At 38.4% G+C, this 18826-nt stretch overlaps 2 protein-coding genes across 6 annotated transcripts in view; both read right to left on the bottom strand.

The window, feature by feature from the left end:
• Positions 1-12975, bottom strand: part of gng12b (guanine nucleotide binding protein (G protein), gamma 12b) — a 28436-nt gene extending 15461 nt beyond the window's left edge. The window contains exons 1-2 of one of the 2 annotated variants that reach the window (XM_024798732.2): positions 12695-12975; positions 8404-8467 (exon numbers count right to left, since the gene is read on the bottom strand). The gene's annotated coding sequence lies outside the window, so the exon portion shown is untranslated. The remainder of the gene's footprint in view (positions 1-8403; positions 8468-12694) is intronic. The other variant, XM_024798733.2, reaches the window with a different exon arrangement.
• Positions 12976-14341: 1366 nt separating this feature from the next.
• On the bottom strand, positions 14342-18798 carry LOC101469842 (protein wntless homolog). 4 transcript variants are annotated; one of them, XM_076880119.1, is made up of 12 exons: positions 18571-18798; positions 17721-17984; positions 17498-17622; positions 17251-17418; positions 17002-17138; positions 16246-16414; positions 16062-16159; positions 15934-15986; positions 15685-15806; positions 15474-15557; positions 15174-15339; positions 14342-15065 (listed from the first exon to the last, which is right to left on the bottom strand). In XM_076880119.1, exons 1-12 carry the CDS (start codon positions 18752-18754, stop codon positions 14965-14967), a joined length of 1671 nt encoding a protein of 556 aa, XP_076736234.1. In that variant the 5' UTR covers positions 18755-18798; the 3' UTR covers positions 14342-14964. The 4 variants fall into 4 exon arrangements, 3 of the variants coding, with proteins under 3 accessions (XP_076736234.1, XP_076736235.1, XP_076736236.1); XM_076880120.1 differs by having other exon boundaries at positions 17251-17406; XM_076880121.1 differs by lacking the exon at positions 18571-18798 and having other exon boundaries at positions 17721-18519.
• Between the last annotated feature and the right edge of the window lie 28 nt (positions 18799-18826).

The raw sequence follows: 18826 nt of genomic DNA, 5'->3' as shown, positions 1-18826 counted from the left end.
GATTTTTGTGTCCATCTTTTCAGATATTACTCTCCTTTCTACTCTTTTCCACTGCAATGCAAAGCAGGTCAGTGGAAAGTTGCTCCAATTACCCAGGATTAAAAAGGGAAGTTTATCTGAAGCTACTACTCGTTTTTTTAAAATGTTATTTCTTTAATGATTTGTTGCTTTTAAATTTTAGTCACTTTCACTTTTAAAAAAAAAAGAAAAGATGATTATTCTGTAACTGACATCAGCAAACACATTCATTCATTTGATCAGCTGCTGTGCTCGCAATTGCTACCAAGGTCAAAATGACCCCTTCCTCCTGAGGTTTGTCAGGACATTTCAATGAGACCCAGTTTATCTTCATGTAAGAACTCCATCCTGCAATTTAAAAAAAGCAGGGATGATAACTGATCTACAACTAAAATAAGTTAAGCACTCTAAATGTGCTTGATTTCAGCACATAGACTTTGCAGACTCAAAGTTTTGGTGTTATCAGTGGTGTAGCACTAAAGTCTGAGCCCTATACATGTGCAGGCGCAGTGCCACCCCGCTTCTTTTGATGACTCCACTATCACACCTCCTACATAAAACTAAATCAAGCTAAATCTATGTGTCTGAAGTACTTATCCAGATTGTCAGTAAATGTTAAACTACATTTAAATATATTCTTTCAACATACTTCAAATACTGTGTGAATTTTTTAAGCAAGAACTGTACATGAACATAGCCACTGTAGCATCATCTATTGGTTACTTTGTTCTAGACTTCACATCATGAGGCGTTTTCAAAGTGGGCATCATGAACCGGATCAGGTGGATCTCAATGGGAAACCGTCAGTAACTCTATGCTCTTAAGGTAGCAATTTCTCAGCCGATTCAAAGAATGCAATTGCACAAGATGCAACACAGAATGTTTCATAAGCATCTGAGAAACAGCACTTCCCTTCCCGAAATATATGTCGTGTCTGTGACGGAATCAGACTCAAGCAAGACAGATCTGAGTCAGAAACATAGAATCTGTAGTCCATCCTACATCAAAAGTGGCCAATGGAACAAAACCTGATGCACTCACAGGTCACATTTGAGTGATGGGAGCAATGTAAACACAAATCGATTAAATGTTTTAATTTAACTATGCAAGTGTGGATTGTTTAATGAGCCATTTAAAAAATATATATAGTTTTTATTAACAAATTTATGCGATAATTAGACAGTTAGACTGCACATATTTATTGCATTACATTGTTTGACTACATGGCATGACTTACAGAGCAAGCTGAGCTTCGAAAGCTGGACCTGAAGACCTGCTAAGTTTAACACATATTTACACATACAGTAACTGTATCTCCATACCAATATCAAACACAAACAAGTTTAGCAGCTTACATCTTTTATGGGTGTTTTTGAAATCTAAAACAAACACTTGAAGTTTGAAAAACTCTTCTCTTTATTATGCTAAGCTGATGTTCTGGTTTTTCATAAACTGGAAAAAAATTTGTTGTCAATAATCAGTGACTCTAACATGCATTGGGTGCATGCTAGATTTTGAGGCAACCAAAAAATTTATTCTGGTATGGCATACCACGTTGCATGGCAGATTACAACCTGCAAATATAATACTGTCTGCACAAATAAAATGAGAGTCTGGTTTTTAGTCAAATGAGAGCTTCCTGTGGTTTTTGTAGAGAAGTTGATATAATCGCATGATGTAATCAAACATGCCCACTAATGAGAGAAGGTGGTGTTAAGTGATAGTGGCTGACAGGGAGACTACTTCTGCTGCCACCTGACTGCTTATCATGACGAACAAAGGACAGAGAGGCATAAAAAGAGGCTAGGGATGGGAAAGAAAAACACAGCCTTCTGACCTCACACTAACAACTCTCCCACCTCCCTCTTCTTCTCCCTCCGGTGAACTCTAGAGCACCCCAGAGCTGAGTGAGCACACAATGAACAGCCGTGGGAGAGGCAGAAGACAAGGCTGCAGACGTAAGAGCAGATAGGGTGGACACCGTGCAAAAGTGTCCTAATAGGGACACTACACAAGTGCTTGCAGCTTATGTCTCGTGACACCTGATTGTAAACCTGCAGTCCTAACCCATTACTAATCTGCCCTTTGGACTAACACGTTATTACCAGAGAGTTTGCATACACTGAGTTGAGAGCAATGAAACAGGTATTATTAACTGAGAAAGAATTCGAAACATCCACCTCGCCCATCTCTGCACAAGGAGGCAAAGTACATTTGGGAAAGTTTCAGGATGACAAAAACCTATACAGCACATCACTGAGGATTTAGTTTTCACGGAAATTCAAGTTTAACTGGTCTGAATGCAACTGCAATCTCAGTGGACATTTTGACTGAACCCAAATAATAATAATAATAAGAAGAACAAAATTACTATTTGAAAGTACATTAGTTTATTTAGTTAAGCATTTGTCTTTAACTTGTCCATTTATAATGTGTCACCTTAAACAGTCACACTTTCAATCATAAATATTTTAAATGTATTTTACAGGAGCAATTATAAAGCGCAGTTAAGCAAATACACTTGTTCAACAGATTTCCTGAAAAAGAAATTAAAAATAATCATATTTTATACCTTTTTAAGTTTGTATGCGAGTTACTCTTTCAGCTCTGTTTTTGTTTTCTATCAACTTACAAAAGTTGTTTTGTTATAGACACCAGATGTTTGCCAGCTACATTAATAACATAGTTACAGCTAAAATGAAAATAAAAGCATGTCTTTACTAGTTAGGGCACATATCTTTGACTGGGCAAAGGACAGAGAGACCTTCAGAGTCTACAAGGCAAATCAGTTCTCACTTTCACATTAACTGGCTCTACCATTAACCTCCTAAGACCCGAACTCTTCCACGACATGCATTTTTAATTTCTCTTTGATATTTGGGCATATTGGGGCCCGATGAATGTAAAAACAAAGAATTACCTGATTTTTTTTTACCTTAATTTTGTTTTGTTTTTTTAAAAATAAGAGCCACATGAGGATATTCGTTTAAAATTTCGATAGAACAGCAGCAGTATAATGTCCTCATAAGTGGATATCAGGCCGTTGTAGAGCAACATTGAGTATTTTGGTCGAAATACCCCAAAATGTGATGTCCACATATGTGGACGGCAGGTCCTAGGAGGTTAAACATGGCGTCATTGTGCAGTAATCTCATAATAACCATTAATATTGTCATTCCAGTTCTGTAAGATATAAGAAGAATTCTGCAACCCCTCCTGCCTTCATCTCCAAGACAGAAACAATGAAGTCTGTAGTACGTCTTTCCAAAGAGAAAGCATTGAAGGGAGGGATTATAAGACTTCAGATTTCCATGCACTGCAGCTTTAACAAGGTTTTACAATGTAGTGTAGGTTTTGTGTTGTAGTCATGCATCATGGCTCATGTCAGAAGCATGCTGAGCAATAGATCAGTCAGTGATACTGCTCATTTCCAGTCATGACAGTTAAAACACCAAATAAACAGGATTTACTGCCGCCACCAACCAGTCAAGCTGCAGTTCACATTTTCCCCTCTAGTTCCTAAACAATGCACAATGGACAGAAAATCATTTTTGCAGAATATTATAAAGTGAGGTTGACCTTTTGCATTTAAAAATTAATTACTTTATCACTTCATTCTTTCTTTTTTCACTCTTCATACATTTAGTAAGGTTAAAGCAACTTTTGAACACCAAATTTGAATAATTTCATTACTGACTTGCATTTTACTCTCAGCATCTTCAGCAACTTCAAAACTTCAATGTCAGTTTGTCTGCCACATGTTCTGACCTGCTGTGTCACTGTTGAGAAGTGAATCACAGCTGCTTCGATTTTAACAATGAAAGCTAAACAGAGCGCTTTTCAATATATAATCTCTTGGCAATTAAGCATTTACATCAGTAAGAGCATTTATGCTGTCATTAGGTTACAAAGACCTAGACAGGTCTGCGATTTCAAAAGTGCAGAAATCTGTAGTTTCATGCAATAGCGACCTGCTTATTATCCAAAATAAGCAATTTAACTTCCCAAAAGATTACCTCAGTCTGTCTACATGACCTACATGATATGACAGTCAAACCCGGTCCAGTGCAGAGAGTTCAGATGGTGGCTGAGCCTTTTTCAGTCATGCATTTTGGAGTATTATAATGCTGCATTCATTCAAAGCACCGACCAGGATCTCACAGGGAAAGTATGTGCGCACCAGTTGGAGCGGTTTGTTTTGAGAACAGTGCAACTGCATTGGAACGTGGCTGCAGTGCTGAGCTGCATACCACCCTGTTTCATCTCTAATGAATGTCAATCAAAGGCACATTTTTACAGCAGCGCAGACCACCAAGTGTATACTTGTAAGGCAATGCAATTAAAAGCAACTTATTTCTGGACTGGAAAATATTTCGCTGTGCCACTGTCTGGTAGAGGAAAATGTTTTAGGAAAAAAAAAAAAATCAAAGCAGGAAAGAGCAGCTTGTACAAAAGAATCCCAGGCATGCAACCAGTGGCTAGGCAGAGTTTCTGGGCAGGATGACATCCCGACGGCTGCTTGGCCTCCCTCTCTTAACTGCCAAACCCTTATGTTTGTTAACTGGACGCCAACACTCCCTGAACGGCTTCCGCAGCAAAGATCAGGGTGGCTGGAATTCTCGTCTGGCAGACATGTGGCACAGGAGCGTCTCAAAGTGGACACCACAGCACACGAACAGATAAAGCAGCCTGTGTGCACTGTTTATTGTCAGGGCCCTGAAACCATGATTAGAGGGTTGTTTGTTTTTTTTTTTTTTTTAAACGGGGCACATTTGTTGCTATGCAGAAGCACTTTCTAATACCTTCTATACAGTAGCATGTACAATGACAGATACATATGAAAACAAGCAGCTGCTGCTTTGTCTCTACAAGGGAAAGTCACCCATGCTTTGTATGAACTATAGCTGGAGTGGACAGGTACTATAGTTGCATGCTCAAAAAACAAAACAAAACAAAACAGGAATGCAGGTTTGCAGGATAAAAATATGCCTTTAGTTGCATTTATGTGTACCAAGGACAGAAATGGAGCTAAACAATGCATGGAGCCTGTGCAGACAGCTGCATGCATTGATTAATGAAGATCATTACTACATCATCAGATATGCAGTACAGGGACAACTGAACGCTTCTTGTGTGGACACAGCTTAACTGCCTATTGCCGTGTTAGTACCTCCATGAGGATGTACACAGTCCACAACTGGGGTAATTACAAAAATCTTGCTAACCTACCCACATAATGCTAATGTTGAAACGGATCATGTTTACCATGTTAACCATTATTTACAATTATTTTTTCTATAAGGAAATGGCAGTGGATCATCTTTCAGTTCATCTTTAGAAAACAACTCTGTTGTTGCAGACTGGAGAATGTATTCAGTTCTTGAACCATGCATGCGTGCGCAAAACTTCATGGCAGTTGCATGAAAATTCTATTGATGGAAACTGGATATGCAGTGACCTAGTTGTTGACTAAGCTGATATTTCATCGGGAGCAACAAGAGGGCGGCATTGTAATTACACATCTGAAACTGTAGCAATAATTCATTTGTGGCTTTATGTCTACATAATGATGGGTAGACTGGACGTTCTGTTTTATTCTCACAAAGCATGCCATGGAGAAGGTTCCTGTGCTAACAATAAACTACATAGTAGATTTATAGTATTAGTCTAATGCATATGGTTCCCACTGAAAAGGGTTTTACAGGTAAACAAGGAGCAAGTAGAATCAGTGGCTGAAGTAGCCCCAGCTGCACACTTCTGAGACTTTATGTTCTTTGACTTGCAAACTTGATGAATCTGTTTGTCCTACTTCAAAGCCAACATGTGTCTACATTATAGTTCTGCAGATAGAAGAGCTAATCTCAAGTGGCATCTGCAAGCCTTCGGGGCAATCAAAGGCCACCCAGTGAACGCCAGTCCATGTTAGAGGTACATAAATAATACTAGAACTTAAATCTCTGTTTCACTGCAGTTTCTGGGAACACGGGACCAGTGCAAAAGAAAGTCCAGATGAAAAAGAAATGCTATCGAACGCATTCACTTCCCATACACTTCAAATACGTTTTCCAAGAAACAACTTGAAGCATGGAATGTGCGACATGAGAGGAAAAAAAACTTCGCAAAGCAAAGTACAAAATAAGTGCTACCCGGCATGAGAACTGGTGAGCAAACTACTTCCTGCAGAGGGGCCGGCCACTCCTGCCTCAGCTAACCGGCATGAGTAGGAGTGTGCGTGCATGTTTGCGTGTACAGTAAGTGATTGTGGGGTGAGAGGGAAATTCGAAGGGAGGGGTGGGGTTGTTGTTCAGGAAGTAGACAGTGCAACAGAGGAGAAGGAAGGAAGGAAGATGCCCATATATGAGCAGGCGCTTACGAAACAGGATGGAGGACATGACTAAAGAGGCCTGGGATCTCCCGTGGGTGCAGAAATAATTAAGTAAATGTGAAAAAACCTCCTACACATATAAAAACACACACACTGTCAATCAAAAAATGCCAAGCCCCAATTTTCATGCATCCTGACGCTTGCACAGTAAACTGCTGTGTTCAGTTAAGATCTCACATTAAACCTGCTCAGTAAGAAAAAAAAAGGTGTTAGAAATTGAAGCAGTTATTGAGGAACCAAGATAGTCCCACCAAATGCAAGACATTGCCCCACAAGGTTTCTGTTAGCACAGTGGAAAGACTATAGACAGAGGCCCTGCAGCCAATTAATAACACACCTGCACACAGGCAAAAAGAGCCTTTGTTTAACACCTGCATGTAGACTGGGTCACCTTTTTTCACTTGCTGTTTGATTTAAATTCAGGTGAATGCATATTTTTCAAAGTACTTACTTTGGACCTACAACTGATTTAAAGCTTTTATTTCCTGAGGGGCTGCCCCCACAAATTGCACAGTAGTTTACATTACACACACCATAAATTTCACTATACACCCACAGGTTCCTATAAAAGGCAAAAGGTTTGTGTTGTACCCCTACACAAACATGTAAAAAATAAATAAATAAATAAAAAACCTACACGTTATTAACAAATGCAACGTTCTTAACAGGGTCACTCTGCACAACACATGAGTATTCACACACAAGAGTCCCAACACAGCTGCAACAAATGAGCAGATGTGCATGCTTATGGAGGTCCCAGTGTGGGACATTTCAGATTCTCAGTGTTTCAATGGCATAAGCGAAAAAGGAAAAACAAAGCGGTTTCTACATCAGTTATTAATTTAACAGACCTTCAATATGCTGCAGCAATGAAAGGGTTATCTCACGCCTAACATAAGGACAAACCTATAGACTGTATAATACTGCCACCATGTGGGGGAAATTTGTAGAATTGAGTCATACAACTATCTGTAAGAAGGTATCCACAGAGAAACTAATCTGAAACTAGCTTTTTCTTTCATTTCCTAGATTGATATTGTGTTAGCAGCAGATCTCTTAATTAAAACAGATACAAGTAACAAAGAACAGATTGTTTCCTTATTAGTACATGTGTATTGATTGGCAAACCTGAGACTTTTATTATGTGTAATATACTTTTAACTGAGTTATTAGCCAAGACATTTTTATTATATTTAGGTGCATATTTTCCTGACCAAGAAAATAACAAACATTAGTTCAAGTAAGTATCCAATGCACCTAATCATAGGTAATTATTTAGAGAAATTAATTCATTAATGCTATCAAAACAGCTTCTATTTCTAGTTAGAGAAGATTCTTTGGATCTAAATCATGATTTTGTAGAAATGTTTTAAGTACTGATATCATTTGGAGCCAAAACGTGTACAGGCTTTTCTTCCTTTCTTCTTTCTGGCCTGAATCTAGTAATGTTTCACATTTTCCCCCTCTAATATTAAATGAAGAACCACTCAGAAAATAGGCCATTTAAGGCCCTCACAGTAAATTCATATTAAAGGGGTTATCAAGTATAAAGTTGGATGCTTGAAAACAGGGGCAGGGGTGAGTAAGATCCAATTTCATACAGTTAAGTGAAACAAATTATAAATGTTATGTTTCACTGTGTTTGAAGCATACATTACCAGTAATGTAATCAGTAGCATGTATTTGTATCTTACAAATTCCACACCTGTGATGCCTTTTTGTAAATGTAGGACCCAAGTCATAATCCTAAAGAGCAATCCCCTATGATTTAAGAATATAAGAAGATACAGTGTAGACTCTTTCTAAACACAAGAGGGCAGCACCTCACAGATGGTCCTTAAGTCTGAAGATATGAAATACTCAAACAGGCTGTGCCTAATTAATAATGAATAGGCTGGTGAAACAATGTTTGCAACCTGAGCCACCTTGCAATTACAGAAATGGCTGGTGGCGATAGTTGTTTTAAAGATGGGAGGCAGCCTATAAACAAGGACACAGACCTGAGTGCGAAATGTTCTCAGGGAGCATGTACTTGGTGTTTCTGTCTGAGTGGGCAGCATAAATCTGGAAAGAAAAAGCAAAGAAAATATTATTTTTCAAAAAATTAGCCAATCGTGGATTCATGTTTACCATTTCTTCCAGATGAGGCCAAACAAAGAGCTGTGAGCTCCCACGGTGTAATTAATGAATGCTAGCCCTCTGACACTAGTTTCCACATCATTTAGGACAAAATGTGAAGCAGTGGTGGGTGGGGTATACCCAACCCACTGCTCTACTTGCATTCATTACCACATTCCAGTGAGACCAGTTAGATGGCCAGTCCTTTAGTCAGAGAACTTTGTGTCTGGGCCGTTTGTCCCAACAACAGAGAAGAGGCAGGACTTGGTGGTTTAAAGTAAGGAACAGATATCCTCAAATATTTTTAGTACTTTCCACTGTTTATTATTTTCTTTCCACAGTAGTAATTCATCTTACACATTCTTCAAGCCTGAGCAATACTCGGAAGAGTTGCTATATAAGCATTAACATATAAATAATATTCTTAACTGAAACAAATGCAACAATTAAATACAACATAAAAGGTTTTTGCACAGAGTAGTAGAGTTTTTGGGGACAAACATTCATACTGAAGGTACCATTTATTCAAACGCACAAATTAACTTGGATTCACTTTAAATGTGTAACTGTTATTTAGTCATTATTTACAGTAGTTATACATGTTCAATATCAAATCAAAGCACACACACACAGTCCTGGAGTTGGTTTATGCAATTGTCAGTTGAGCTGTACATCATGTAGAACTGCTCAACGAAGCACGTGTCTATAAATAACCCACTGCAGCAATATGACAAGTCCCAAAATGTCACTGAGATCAGACACAGGGTGACACGAACAAGTAACCTGGCTACTGTCACACAGGGTCTGTGTGTTGCTCTGCGGGTCAGGGGGAGACGCGGCAGATGAGATGTTAATCCTGCCACAAGGATGGGAAAAACAACAATGAGGCTGCAATTTCTGCTCCCGCTAAAGGAGTTTACAGCAGATGTTCGGCGGAAATAATTTGGAAAATTAAAGGAATCTTTGATGAGAACGCAGAAGTAATAAAATTTCAACACGCAATGTTCTAAGATGCTAATATTGGGAGCAACAAGAAAGCCAACAAGTAAGGCGAAGTAAGAGACGAGAGCGTGAGTTGGTTTGGATAAAACAACAACCTCCAGGGCCAATCCAACAAAGAAAAAAGCCAGGACTGAGGTTTCAACATGTGGAATCCCAAAAACAGATGACGTCATGGTGGCTACATCCATCTTCTACATACCATCTATGGTTTATAGACAGATAAATGAACTGAAGTGGCACAGCAGTTATAGTCAAATATACAGAGAGTTTATTTGACTACACAATCATCTTGTTCAATCAAACCACCTAAATATTGTGCATGCGTTTCATTCTGAAATGTTACATTATAGGGCGCTCATTTCAAATTTGCTTTCCAAGTAGACAAATAGTAAAAGAATACACAATCCCAAGTGACATCTTTGTTCATTTATTTATCCGAATATTGACATAAATCCTAAGTATTTTTATAAAGGTTTAAACTGGAAAAAAAGGGAATCCTTACACTTACAGAACCTTTATGAATTGCTGCTTGATGAATACCTGCATCAATTAACTTGTAGCTGACTAGTTTCCTGCATTAAAATATCTGTTAAATGTCCATGCTTTTAACTGTTTTAACTGTCTCCATGACATCTGGAGGAAACAGCTGCTGTGTGAACAACGGTCTGATTTTGATTAACTGATTAAGAGCTACACTGGTTTTATTGTAGAAGGTCTGAATATTACAATATTAATAACAAAAGCCCTTCTCTAATCTAATAACTTTAAATAGAACAGTACACTGCCTGGTGGCCATCACACAGTTTTCAGAAATGCCGCATCTTGTTTGAAGACAGAGAGAGTCAACACTGTAATTACAGGGTGCATGTAACTAACTATCGGTTTAAAAATGGAAAGTATTTGAGAGGTAAAGTCATTGAAAGCTAATTGTGAAAGCCTTTCATCACTTGCTGATAAGCAGTTAATGCCTTGTGCACTAAGCAGCCCTCTTACGTGCGACATATTCTCCTCGTTGAGGGTATAATACCTTCATCACTGCGACACGCTCCAGTGAGGAGGCTAAGAGAGCTCTGACATACGTCAAAGCAGGAGGACATTTTTCACATATTGCTGTGGACTAACAGCTCGAGGGTGCCGGCGGCGACTGTGCTGTGTTGACTGGAACTTCTCTCTAAAGGTCTTTGTGACCAGAGCTGTGACGCACAGACGAGTTCCCCAGAGGCTGAGCGTGGAATTTGAGTCAAGGGATAGAAGGGGGGTAGGGGGGGGACCTTCTCACGAGATTAAACCACGCTAAGGTCTGCACCAGTAAGTGTGGGGTAACCAGGCAACATGACCATACCCACGTCAGCACCACAAATGCACTCAGGTGGAGTCACGCTGGACTGCCAGAAGCCATGACAAGATAATTCTCCTGAAAGATGAAAATCATTTGTCATGGACACACAGAGTTACGTTGCATGCTCTCCACAAACATGCTCACAGGTTCAATAATAATAACAGCCATACCAAAATTATCTCACAGAAACGTCATCATACTACTGAAAGAAAGTAAACACGTGTAGCGCTTAGAAAAATATGTAGCATCTGTTTATGCAGTGTAAAAGACAGCTGTTTTGATCAAAACTTTGCCAGTTTTACACTCAATTTTTATATTAGATTTTGGCATGCTGCACTTTCCTTTGGGGTGGACCGAACATTTGCTCAACAAAAAAGCTTCAACTGAATGCCCCCTAAATGCAAAATTTTCAAATGCATCCCTTTATTCATTTAAAAAGTCTGACAGACTAACACTAAAACACTGCTGAATACTGCAGATGGATTTCCTGGTACTAAAAATCTTGATCAATACGTATTTAAAATGATCATCATTACCTGTCTCATTAGCTACAAAAACAAACAAAAAAAGCTATTAACTGAGAGTTAATAGATTACTAGCTCGGTTAGTAAACTGAGACTAGTTTTGCCAATTTTCTGTAGTAATTGGAGATGGGAATCCAGAAGTGGTTCCAACTGATTCAATACATGGGAATTATGTGCCTCAAACTTCCTTTTATCATTGCTGGCATGTTTGTTTTCCTGACAGTTGGATGTTGCAAAATGTCAGAAGCTTTTGCACAACTCAGTCATATGCAATTCTTTGTCTTCTACTCTGTTTCTGCAGTCTTCAAAGTCAGAAAAAAAGACTAAAGGCTAGTGCAGGTCTTCATATTATCCACAAAACAGATACTGTGTGGAGTAAACGGATCAGAAATCAGAAAGGGATTAATACCAAATAAATGTAAGTACTAAAAACACTCTTAAACACTTATTAACATTTAAATAAAAGCTAAACTCTACAGTTATTTTTTAATCATAAATCAGTCTATCATCTACATTACTAAAAGTCCAGTCCAAGAGTTTGTGCAATGCATAGGCTTTAAGAATGCGACTTCACATCTTAAATTCAGATTTTAGCTGAGCACATTCACCTGAGAAATACACCGCTTGGAACGTCAGATATTATAATGAAGTGTTGCTACTCCTATAAGAACAGCAACTCCTCCCGAAACACGTCTGAGTTAAAGAGAAGTTTAAACATTTAAGGCAGACTATGTTAATCTACTGTTTACTGCAGCTCTAATAAAGCACTTCACTCACATTTACTGAACTACGTTTAAAAAGAAGAGCATCAGTTTCCCCGCTCTGATAACCTACAGTATGATAACTTCCCACAACACGCTGTAGTGTTTTCACACTGTTGTAATACTGGCGCTGTTAAATTCAAAGAAAGCCCTGCTGCAGGTAGGCTTTCCAAGAAGTGTAATATTCCATCATACTTGTAAATCTCTCAAATATTCGCTGACCTTCACAGAGATTTATCCAGCATGTTTTCTCAGAAATATCGCCATGACATCACTCATGTCTCCTCTTGAAAAAAAAAAAGAATCCTAACCGCTGATTGAAACACCTGTTTACCAACCATGTATGTGCACAAAAAAAATTTGCCAACCATTTAAAGCTGCAAAGTGTTCTTTCCCATACTCTTACCTCGTGTTTACACTGGTTGTTGCCTCAGGTTAATGGACTGGAAGTCACAGTCTACCATCTGGCGTTTATTAAAAGCAGCAGCAGTGTGGACACAGCAGAATGAAGAAAGATTATTTATGTAATCTCTGTACTGATACTCACCTGGCCTCTCGGATCCAAAACCGGGTTTGTTCCTTTGTTTTGTTTTTGTTTTTTATGTGGTTGTTTTGTTTGTTTGGGGGTGGTGGTTTCAAAGTCGAGCCATGAAATAATCCCACACGAAGCTCTCGCAACTCGACAAAAATGTCGACTGAAAAGTTTCAGCTCGGATTAAACAAACATTCAGCCGTGTGGAGGTGAAAGCGCAGTGACGGGAGACGCGCTCAGTCATCTGCTGTTGGCTGCTGCTGGGCAGGACTACACGCCGCTTCCTAATCTTTGGACAAGGCAACAGCGCCCCCTGTCGGTGGCTTATACAGATGGTAATTCATAGGATCCTGATTGTGCTACATCTGCACCTGAGATATTCAAAATGTAGAAATCCAGGTGTCCACGTCCACGTTTCAAAATGATCCTGCACTTGCCATAAATATATTTTCAGTATGAAGTGCGGTTTTGTTTTGGTTTTTGTAATCTTGATAAATAAAAAATACAAATATTTTCATTAGTCAGAAATAGGTTTTTTTTTCCCCTTTAATTTTGTCTCCTGATTGTCAATACCCAGAGAAGTTTATATATATATACATATGTATATATATGTATATATGTATATATGTGTATATATATGGTAAATGGCCTGTATTTATATAGCGCTTTTACTAGTCCCTAAGGACCCCAAAGCGCTTTACATATCCAGTCATCCACCCATTCACACACACATTCACACACTGGTGATGGCAAGCTACATTGTAGCCACAGCCACCCTGGGGCGCACTGACAGAGGCGAGGCTGCCGGACACTGGCGCCACCGGGCCATGGACTTCTCAGAGCTTCATCTACTGACTTGACCAATAAAGCAACTGCATAATAATCTAAAAATGAATAAACCAAATAAACATTTTTAAAATTCTTCCCATTTCTTCTAGTATAGGTTTTAGCACATTCTGAAAACATTTACATTCCATAAAGCATCTTGCAGATGAACAGTCTGAGATGATGAAGAAAATTACATGCCATTCCAACAAAAGGCCTCAGGGTTTTTTGGGGTTTTTTTCGCATTAAAGAAATGCTGTTATTGTAGATAAAGAGAGCTGTTAGCTGGACTCCTCGGGTTTTAACCACAATCAAGGAAATAAATGTCTAAAGTTACAGATACAGTACTAGCAGTCTTTTACCTGGACTTTGCTCCATAAATAAAAACAAACAGAACAGTGGATGTACTGAAACACAAGCAGGAAATTTTCAGTGATATAATCAAATATTTGCTGGAAAAAACACCTAATTTTTTATTTATTTTTTTGGTTTATCTCTGGCAGGCCATGGGAAATATCTTAGACGTCTATAAAATGAACACTTCAGACTAATTTTCAGACTTTTCATCTGGTGGCTACATGGGTCTGTTCTGGCGCTTTGGCCACATATTTGAGATCCCTGGTCTAGATGTATGATTTAATTCATTTGTTTGTTACAACCTTACGCTGCATGTCATGAAAGCTCATTCTTGCATAAAGTAATAAACGCCAGAAACATTCAGTAGCAAAGTAAGTTGAAATAAGCAATTTGAGCACTGTTTTATTAGTAGAAAGCATATATATAATACTTTCACACAATGCTTTTTCACTATTTACATTAAAAAAAATTAAAGTTGTATTTTGTATCTGTGTTTTAGACTGAATGTGCACAAAACCTGAAAAATTGTGAAGAAATGTTTAACTGTCCATGCACTTTGTTGAGCCATACACTGTATATATATAGTATTAAACCAAGTATTTAACAAAGGATTTAGATTTATTTTGGCATTTTGCAAAGATACAAAGAGTGAAAAGATTGGCCACTTTTTCTTTTCATTACAAGTTTAAGGAAACAAATCTACATTATAGGAGGTTGTAACAACATAGTCACATAAGGGGAGTCACAAGTTAACAAATTTCCTGTCATACCACGTAGAAGATGTCTGTTAGATAACAATAAGAACTTCAATTTATAGCATGCTTTAATTATTTTTCCCACGGTCACAAAGTTTAAAATAAGCAGCTTTTGGAGGCCTCTAAGGTCTGACCTTCCAGTGAATCTAACTTTGAATATTCAAGCTTTCCTCACTTTTCCTTATACTGTAGCTTCCTGTAGCTTTTGTTTCCCCAGTCTGTTCACTTGTTAAAGGTTACAGTATTGTACAATGGCTCACTTGTACATTCAATAGTGTAGAAGACTCTGGCAAGTAACATCAAATTAAAAGATAACACACCACAAATATCCTGAAACGAGCCCAGCAGCTATTCCTCAGCCACCTTCCCAGTGATCCTGTAGACCTCTGTCGGCCCCTGCTCTCCACAGGTCAGCTGTGTCTCTTGGCTCTCGGGCTTGTCCGTCATATCTGCAACATAATCTCAGATAAACACCTCCAGCATATTTACAAAGCAAATATCTCTCGCCATCGGTTCGCTAAACTGGATTCTGACCAAACAACAGAACTGTTACGCACCTGTGTGTTGAGTGTCTCCTAACTTCTTCCTGTTGTGCTTGTGTGAGGGGGCATAGAGGAAGATAATGGTAAAAACGTACAGGTTCCACATGCCATAGATTCCTGTAAGAAAAGCACTGTGGACCTGGAGAGTGTAGTCTCCCCAGTGCCAATGACCTTCGCTGACCTATTTGAAAAAATAAGAATATTTGAAATAATTTTTAAGAAACCCAAACATGTCCAAATAACAAATCATAAACATATTTTAAAGAAGAACAAGCTGCAATTAAAACTGCTGCTCCTTAGAAGGCTAAAACTTACTTGATTTAAGATGAAGAAGATGATGGTGAGAGCAGCACATGTGAGTGTTGCCAGCATTAAAAATTTAAACCTGAAAATAATACCCTGGGGGGAAAGCACACCTACAGTCAGTAAAGTAAGTAGAATTTCTGCATAATCTAGTGAATGAAAAGCTTTTTCTTTTTGTCAAATTCACTACTTTTTCTTATGTGATTTTGATATAAAATTAAACCTTATAGCGCAGTCTCCGAGTCTCTGGCATTGTAGGAAGCTGTTGCAATTTCCCACTAATGGTTCTGAACACGCAGTGCACCATGCGACACAGGGAGAAGAAATAAAGGCAAACAGAAATCCCTGCCACAATAATGAAGGTAATATGTGGTTTCAGATAAGAAAAAAATCTTGGATGTTAATGGTAGCCTGACTGCTGAATTACTTTTTATAATAAAGAATAGATATTTGAAGGATACTGCAAACTTACTCCTGGATTCTGACGCCCACACACTGTAGAATGGATTGCTCAAACGAACCCCCCTTCGGTAAGAGAGAAAACAACTTACTTTTTTTATTAAATCCACACCAATAACACAAAAAATGAAAAACATTTACCTTTCACTCAGGTCAAATATGAGAAGAACAGAAGATCCAAACACCACAAGCCCAACTTGCCACCAATAAGCTGAGAGGAGATTCCTCTGACGTTGGTCCTGGTGATTTAATGAATGAAAGAATAAGTAACAACTGGCAGGAAGGTGCAGAGAAATGTGCAAGCAGCAAAGAAAGACCTGCTAACCATGAGGTGTTCACCACAGAAGATGATCCAGAAACAGAAGAGTACAGAGTATAAGGCGCACTGCTGGGCATCTTCAAACAGCAGCATCCATGTCCACTCAAAGCCCATGGACAGCCACTCCACCGGCATGTCCAGGAAGGCCATTGAGAGGCCCAGAGCAAAAATCACCCTGAGCAGGACGAATACATCAGTGAAAGAAACACTTACATCCACTCTAACAGACAAATAACTCCTTCTGCTCTATTGCAAATGGAGAAATGACCTAGCTCTAGGCAATCATGCACTTAGATCAAACACTTTTCATTTCCTCTGCTTGGAAATGCTACACAAAAGTATGTTGGACTTCTGAAAAACAAGCTCTTAAAAGTATGCCAGAAGGTTTACTTGCAGTTTTAAGTTCTCATTGAGTATAAAAGAGCCAGGAGCTCCTTACAAGTAGCTGTATTGTATAACTTCACTCTACCTTTTAAATAAGATGATTTTGTTTCAGTCTGCAATAAAATCTCAATAAAATCAGTCCGCAGAGGCAGCAATCGCAACCTAAAGTGCTCAAAATTAAATATTCTTATTCTTATTAGTGGTAGTAGGAGCAGCAGTAGTAATATTATTATTATTATTATTATTACATTGTTTTTTATCATTTGAGAAATTATTAAAATTCAACTCAGTATTCTGACATAAAATTCATAAATATACTTAAATGTTAAAATGTCACTCTTAATCTCTCTTTCCACATGCAGGCTAGCCAAAACATACTTTTCCAAAAGGACCGGAGGTCTCGCCAAGAGCCGAATCCTGTACCAGTACCAAACTGTAGCCACTGATATCCAGGGACTGAACACAGTCTTCATGCTGATCCACACTTTGGTGAAGCCTCCATTCTGGTGGATGCCCTGAGGAAGAGGAGGGACATCAGATGTCAGAGTGCCAAATTTTTAGCTTTGGAGATTAATTCAAACACAACATGCCGTATAACAGAAGTTAACATGTAGAAATTATACTCACCACTACATGGATGTCCTTTATTTCCCCGATGCCAACGTTCATTGTGTCATTCACTGGCAAACGCAGGTTCATTAAAAAATATTTGTGGGCTACACTTCCCAGCTCCATGAATGGTATTGGGTCACAGTGATAAAAGCGCCCTTCGTTTTCATACGTCTGAAAAAAACACTGGGTTTTTCCTCACTAAGCAGAGAAAAGTGTAACTATTTCTCATTTCTGTGTATAACATGAAGTCATGCAGGTTTACCTTGGATACTGCAAATGTGCATCTGAGTGGCCTTTGCTCCACCGAGTGAAATTTTGTGGTCCACTCAGACGTCATGTCGTCCCTGTACGCCAGACGGGCATCGATAGTGATGACCACATCATCTTCTACACAGGCAGGAAAATTGCTCATTTTATTAGAAACCCACTGTAACTAGGAAACTACGCTATTTACATTTCTGACAAAGACAAGACACACGTCTTACCAATCTGATTTATCATTTTGAATGCAATGTCAAACTGCAGAACAGCCAGCATGTATTGAAACCACGGACTCATTTCAGTGTTGGGTAGGGGTACATGCACAGCAAAAACAATGTCGTTGGCATTGAGCGTTTTTGCCAGAGGGTCGTCAAAACTGTGGACCTGCTGGCATCGATTTGAGCCCCATGGCATGAGCCAAGCACGTGTCCTGTGGAAATTGATGCATTTGGTGGCCAAGTAGCTGATTGCAGTGGTAGGACTGGGAGCTATCATAAAGGAAATCAGATATATATTATGAAAAAAGACAGACTAAAGCTTAATCATTAAGAGCATTGGGAAAATTTGTTTTTCAGAGCGCTTCCAACACAAAAAATTATGTTAATTAGACTTCATTTTCCTAAAATTGAAATCATTGAGGGCTATCCTGCATTTACAATCAAGCTGAGTAGCTCAAAAGCACACAAACAATAAAAAAAATATACAGTAGGTGCAAAGAAACTCCATGCAAAAACTATAAATATAATTAAATATGGAAACTCTACAAGATAAAAGATGCAAAACTGCTCACCCAGGTGTAGAAACAAGCTAAACTGCTTGCAATCAAGAATTTAAATTAAATAAATGTTTAGTTTTTAGAATACATAGAAAATAGAAAACAGTGAGGAAATAATTGAGAACATTAAAGGAATGTCGCCAGCTTTCATTGGCTGGCTGAGTAGAATCTGCAGTGCAGTAACATCTAAATGCACATAACAAAGATTGAATAAGATAAATTACTCCAAATAATTATTAGAAAACATTATTATTTGCAAACAAATGTAAAAATATGTTTTAAAAAAATCATCTACTTACATATCAATGCTCCAACCAAGATGGAAAATATTTGGAATAATAAAATGAAGAAAACAAATAAAACCAACTTTTTAGTGCTCATCTTCTCTATGATCGCTCCTGCCATTTGTAAAAAATATTTTGGGTAAAAAAATATAAAAAGAAAGTGTTGTTCAGACAAGCCAAGTGCTCCACTGAAGCTCATCTACCTGCTCACACACATCTGACTCTCATATGGGATACGCCAGACATTAGGCTCAAACAGAGCATGTGCAGA

The sequence above is a fragment of the Maylandia zebra genome, linkage group LG23 (genome assembly GCF_041146795.1).
Source record: "Maylandia zebra isolate NMK-2024a linkage group LG23, Mzebra_GT3a, whole genome shotgun sequence".
Taxonomy (NCBI): Eukaryota; Metazoa; Chordata; class Actinopteri; order Cichliformes; family Cichlidae; genus Maylandia; species Maylandia zebra.
The sequence above is the reverse complement of the archived record's forward strand: the minus strand, read 5'-3'. Positions and strand labels throughout refer to the sequence as shown.